General features: G+C 43.9%; 4 protein-coding genes across 4 annotated transcripts in view; 1 reads left to right on the top strand and 3 right to left on the bottom strand.

Moving 5' to 3' along the window:
- Positions 1-575, bottom strand: part of LOC106535418 (kinesin-like protein KIF16B) — a gene marked incomplete in the record, with an annotated part of 37,573 nt that extends 36,998 nt beyond the window's left edge. Inside the window, 2 exon segments of the mRNA XM_014032417.1 lie at positions 187-356; positions 492-575. Of these exon segments, the coding sequence (XP_013887871.1) occupies positions 187-233 (47 nt within the window).
- Positions 576-2,369: 1,794 nt separating this feature from the next.
- LOC106535422 (uncharacterized) lies at positions 2,370-4,214 on the bottom strand. The gene is made up of 2 exons (XM_014032421.1): positions 4,076-4,214; positions 2,370-3,567 (listed from the first exon to the last, which is right to left on the bottom strand). Exons 1-2 carry the CDS (start codon positions 4,125-4,127, stop codon positions 2,894-2,896), a joined length of 726 nt encoding a protein of 241 aa, XP_013887875.1. The 5' UTR covers positions 4,128-4,214; the 3' UTR covers positions 2,370-2,893.
- Positions 4,215-4,252: 38 nt separating this feature from the next.
- LOC106535417 (NADH dehydrogenase [ubiquinone] 1 alpha subcomplex assembly factor 5) overlaps positions 4,253-5,769 on the bottom strand; it is a gene marked incomplete at its 5' end in the record, with an annotated part of 3,723 nt that continues 2,206 nt past the window's right edge. Inside the window, 2 exon segments of the mRNA XM_014032416.1 lie at positions 4,253-4,512; positions 4,612-4,694. Of these exon segments, the coding sequence (XP_013887870.1) occupies positions 4,435-4,512; positions 4,612-4,694 (161 nt within the window).
- The window catches only part of LOC106535415 (LWamide neuropeptides-like), a 2,156-nt gene continuing 1,095 nt past the window's right edge, over positions 4,709-5,769 (top strand). The window contains exon 1 of the mRNA XM_014032413.1: positions 4,709-5,529. Coding sequence (XP_013887867.1) covers positions 5,054-5,529 — 476 coding nt within the window. The 5' untranslated portion in view covers positions 4,709-5,053. The remainder of the gene's footprint in view (positions 5,530-5,769) is intronic.

Below are 5,769 nucleotides of genomic sequence, written 5' to 3'. Positions count from 1 at the left end.
ATGCGGGACAGAATCTGGACTCTAAACCGGGTTGAATCCGGTTCCAGTGTAAACAGGAGGAAAACACCTGGAACTGTTTTACAGAAACTCTTTCAGGTGTTAGACCCAGACAGGTGAGTTACCTGGAGAAAACACCTGTCGGAACCAGAAAACCCACACAGACCCACATTTCTGTCCCGAACTCACCGTCTGTTCATGGGTCTGACCCGCACAGCCACCCGAACCGACGCCATGTCGCATCCCGCAGCGGCTCGGTTCGGTTCTCTCCGGTCAGTTAGCTTGTTAGCCCGTTAGCCTCCGGCTGAGCTCCGCTGCTTTATAGCAGCCTGTTAGCTGACAGGCTAACCGGTTAGCATCTGGCGCAGCGGGAAAAGGGCAAAAGTCAGGAAGATAACCAGCGGAACCAAAAACACAGTCGAACCGAACTGATAGAGAGGAGGAGGCAGGGCTTTACTTAATGCTCTCAGAACCAGGTGACACCACACACCCACCTGGACCGGGACCGAATCATGTCCCGGTGTTCAGGTCACTACGGGATCCTGTTAGCTTCAATCAGCTGATGGAAACAAGAGGATGTATGGAACACCCACAGTGACTAAACTACTGACAGGACTGGAAAAATAATAACATATAAATTAATATGGAACACCCACAGTAACTAAACTACTGACAGACTAGAAAAATAATAACATATAAATTAATATGGAACACCCACAGTAACTAAACTACTGACAGGACTGGAAAAATAATAACATATAAAATTAATATGGAACACCCACAGTAACTAAACTACTGACAGACTAGAAAAATAATAACATATAAATTAATATGGAACACCCACAGTGACTAAACTACTGACAGACTAGAAAAATAATAACATATAAATTAATATGGAACACCCACAGTAACTAAACTACTGACACGACTGGAAAAATAATAACAAATAAAATTAATATGGAACACCCACAGTGACTAAACTACTGACACGACAGGAAAAATAATAACCTATAAAATTAATATGGAACACCCACAGTGACTAAACTACTGACACGACTACAAAAATAATAACATGTAAAATTAATATGGAACACCCACAGTGACTAAACTACTGACACGACTAGAAAATAATAACCTATAAAATTAATATGGAACACCCACAGTAACTAAACTACTGACACGACTGGAAAAATAATAACATATAAAATTAATATGGAACACCCACAGTGACTCAACTACTGACAGACTGGAAAAATAATAACATATAAAATTAATATGGAACACCCACAGTGACTAAACTACTGACACGACTAGAAAAATATTAGCAGGGAAAATTAAAAATGCTGCTCTAAAACTCAGCACTCTATTATCATGTCGAATATTAAACAAATACAATTACATTTAAAAACAAAATGCAGAAACACAATCACTGAAAAAAAATCAACACTCCTGGATAAAACATTGTCATTAGAATCAAAACATTCATTTAAATATAAAAACATTCATTTAAATATAGAAACATTAATTTGTATCTTGTTCCATAACCATTTAAAACAGCTAGTTCTTCAAAAACCTAATATTAATTTATTTTGTTTGACTTAAAGAGTTAAAGTCATGTAAAATAAAACCTAAACCTTTGTGCCACACAAGAATAAAAACAAATTTAATTTATTGATTTTCTTCAGCCTATCAGAGCTCAGACTTGTATCAGAAGATCTCAGGAAATGATGGATGCTCCGTCTCTCTGCTGTCCAACAGCTGACATTAAATACAACAAATCATGACAACTTCACTAGAAAACAAAAATACATTTACAGAACAAACAACTGGTGTATCGAACATCACATGTTTCAGTTAAAGGTCTTTGTTAGTTAACCATTAGTAATCTTCATATTGATTTCTTTTATCTAACAGAAATTTGATGCCTTCAGCAGAATTATAATTGTATCAAAGAGTCTACTTCCTTTGGATTAGGTCAAGCCTCTTCACATCCTCAAAGTAAACCAAGTGTCTTTAGTGCCATGAATCATGACAACAGAGAACAATCGAAACCTGACAGAAACTTATTGTCCTGTTGATGAAGTCATTCTTCACAGTGTTGCCCCTCTGAAAAAGAAGATAAAAATCTGTGATTTAATTCAAAGCTCTGAACACGACTTTAAAAAAAGTTTCCATTTTGGAAATCTATTGTATTAATATTTCCAGGAAGGAGAAAAATGAGGAACACTTCAACACTTTGTGTGTAATGGTCCTCGTGCTTTTTAGTCATTCGTTTTGCATTTTAAAAACAGATATTGGAAAATTAAAAATGGATGGTTATATTTTCTTTTTATATTTTAACAATGAAAAACAGTCCAAAGTGTACACAGATCTTCATCCCAGTCTGTTTATTGTAACTCCATGGTGTGCCGATATTTATATGGTCTTTTATTCCACATCTGAAACAATCTTTCATTTATTATTTTCAAAATGTGATCATTTTGATTTTAAAACTGAATCCATTTTCCATCATTTATGTATTTAATGGAAACACAGAAGTTTTACAAAGTTTTACAGAAGTTGGCCAACAACAGCCAAAGTGTGTTTGTTTACCTACAGAAACAACCATAATGTGTTTACAGACAATAGCCAGTCATTCATTCAGCTGAGTTCTTTACATAGAGTGCAGACCACTCTTTGTTTACATAGAGTGCAGACCACTCTTTGTTTACATAGAGTGCAGACTCAGGTTTCAGACTCATTCATCAACACATCAGTCAAAGTTCTGAAATAAAGTCAAACTGGATGAAATTCTTGTTTCTTTTATATTTTTAAAAAAGAAACTTTAACGGATCTCCTTCAGCTCATCTGCAAACACGACTCCTGTTCTGAAGAAGAACCCAGTAGAGAAAACGGGTCAGATAGAACCTGGACTCTGTGGTTCTTCTCTCTCTGGGTTTTGGACCAGGAAGTAGACGGTGGTCTCAGGTGCTGCAGGCTTCTTCACAGTGCTGTACAGGTAGGGGTCTACAGGTGTGGGGATGCTGGAGTAGTACGGACTCTCAGACTCGGGTCTGACACTGGTGAACTGGATCTCGTGGTACACGGTCTCAGAACTGGTCCTCTTCCTGTTCCTCTGCTGGCCTCTCCTGGCTGAGCAGACCCTCAGGAGGAAGATAAACAGAAACATCAGAGCAGCTCCTGCCGTCACACCAACAGGGATCCTCCAAGAGTCTGAGGGTTCTGAGGGTTCTGGGTCCTCCTGGTCTGCTCCGAGGCCGACACTCGGCCCATCAGGTTGTGGTTTTGTCTCAAACACCTGGGTGGGATCTGAGGTCACTCTCAGGTAAATTTCCTTCTTGTTGTTGCAGAAATACAAGCTCTCATCAGAATGTTGGACTCTTTGGATCACCAGCGCACCGTCTGCCTGAGACCCAAACCGTCTGTCAGGCCGGAACTCCCGGTCCTGCTTGTTGCTGACCAGAATCACCTTTTTCCCATCCTTGTACCTGCTCCAGGTAACATCTGCAGCTGCGTGGGAGCAGGACAGGGTCACCTGAGAGTCCAGCAGACTGGTTTGATCACGAACATCTGGAGAGACAACAGGAAGTCAGGGGGTTCTGTCAGAAAGTTCTGTCAGACAGTTCTTTCTGTTGGTTCTGTCAGATGGTTCTGTCTGGTAACAAAGAACTTCTCCATAAATTATCTCGAATAATAAAATCATTAATTTATGATAAAAACATCTAAATGAATAAAAATATGAAGTTTTCAAACCCTCAACCTTCTCACAGCTCTGACTTCTTGTTCTTTCTGAGATTCTGTTTCTTTTTATTTATAAGTAGATTAAAATCACTTTATGTACATCTGGCTCATTTAAAAACACGTGTTGATCAAAGGGCTTCAGACATGATAAAATAAAGTGTAAAAACATAAAAACTAAGAACAGATAAAAGACATGATTACAAATTCCTGATGTAGCTTCACCTGAACTTAAAGACTGTAAAACAGTTTTCACAGAAAAATATCTAATAAACATTAAAGGTGTTGGTGTAACCTGACCCCTGACCTCTGACCYCTGACCCTGCAGAACAGATCCTACCTGAGCCGAGGCAGAAGCTTCCAGACAGAAGAAAGCAGAGAAAACACAGCATGCCTGCAGCCGGCTCGATCCAAACTGAGGCTTACCAAGAAACAGGAAGTGATGATCCAGCAAACAGGAAGTGATGATCCAGCAAACAGGAAGTGAGGATCCAGCAAACAGGAAGTGAAACCAGCCTTATGTGGAAAGAGTTTTTATTTTTTACATTTGCATAAAAAGTTTTTTCATTTAATTATTGAGCTGCAGAACTGAAGCAAAGGTCTAAAAACCACACAAGGTTCAGGAACTCGGCTCCTCTGAGGGGGCGGGGCCTGTCACAGGAAGTGCTACAGCTGAACTTCCTGTGAGGGTCTGCAGGTTCAGGACTGGTCCTGGTTCTTGATCTGAGACAGATCTCCTAACGACACGGTCGCAGAGCCACGCTTCAACGGTTTGGGCTGAAAACAGAAAACCTGACGTCAGTCTGAGATGATGGACAGAGAACCTTTACCTTCCTCCTGGTTCTGGTTCTGGTCACCAACAGAACCCGCTCTCACCTGTGACTCGTGAGGCTTCCAGCCAATCATGTAGAAGATCTGAAAGGAGGCGGGAACCTCGCCGTCATCGCTGCCGTACATCTCTGAAACACAGAGTCAGAGTCAGACAGCTGCTGGGCCCRGTTCTGATCAGGCCCGGTTCTGATCAGGTCTGGTTCTGGGTCTGATGGGGTTCTGTGAGAAACAGGAAGTGACTCAGTGAGCAGGAACAGCTGATCTAGATCCTGGCAGAGACTGGAGCACCTGATGACCTCATCTGGAACAGCTGAGTCCACATTTAGGGGCAGGGTCCTTCAAAGGACCCGGGCTCTGGATCTGTTCCCGGGCTCTGGATCTGTACCCGGGCTCTGGATCTGGACCTGGGCTCTGGATCCGAGCTCTGGATCTGTTCCCGGGGTCTGACTCTGTACCTGGGCTCTGGATCTGGACCCGGGCTCTGGATATGGACCCGGGCTCTGGATCTGTTCCCGGGCTCTGGATCTGTACCCGGGCTCTGGATCTGGACCTGGGCTCTGGATCCGGGCTCTGGATCTGTTCCCGGGGTCTGAATCTGTACCTGGGCTCTGGATCTGGACCTGGGCTCTGGATATGGACCCGGGCTCTGGATCTGTTCCCGGGCTCTGGATCTGTACCCGGGCTCTGGATCTGGACCTGGGCTCTGGATCTGGACCTGGGCTCTGGATCCGGGCTCTGGATCTGTTCCCGGGCTCTGGATCTGTACCCGGGCTCTGGATCTGGACCTGGGCTCTGGATCCGGGCTCTGGATCTGTTCCCGGGGTCTGAATCTGTACCCGGGCTCTGGATCTGTTCCCGGGCTCTGGATCTGTTCCTGGGCTCTGGATCTGTTCCTGGGCTCTGGATCTGTTCCTGGGCTCTGGATCTGTACCCGGGCTCTGGATCTGTACCCGGGCTCTGGATCTGTTCCCGGGCTCTGGATCTGTTCCTGGGCTCTGGATCTGTTCCTGGGCTCTGGATCTGTTCCTGGGCTCTGGATCTGGACCCAGGCTCTGGATCTGGACCTGGGCTCTGGATCTGTTCCTGGGCTCTGGATCTGGACCCAGGCTCTGGATCTGGACCTGGGCTCTGGATCTGTTCCTGGGCTCTGGATCTGGACCCAGGCTCTGGATCTGGACCTGGGCTCTGGATCTGTTCCTGGGC

Source organism: Austrofundulus limnaeus, unplaced genomic scaffold (genome assembly GCF_001266775.1).
Source record: "Austrofundulus limnaeus strain Quisiro unplaced genomic scaffold, Austrofundulus_limnaeus-1.0 Scaffold1445, whole genome shotgun sequence".
NCBI lineage: Eukaryota > Metazoa > Chordata > Actinopteri > Cyprinodontiformes > Rivulidae > Austrofundulus > Austrofundulus limnaeus.
Note: the sequence above shows the minus strand (reverse complement) of the source record. Positions and strands in the feature narration are given on the sequence as shown.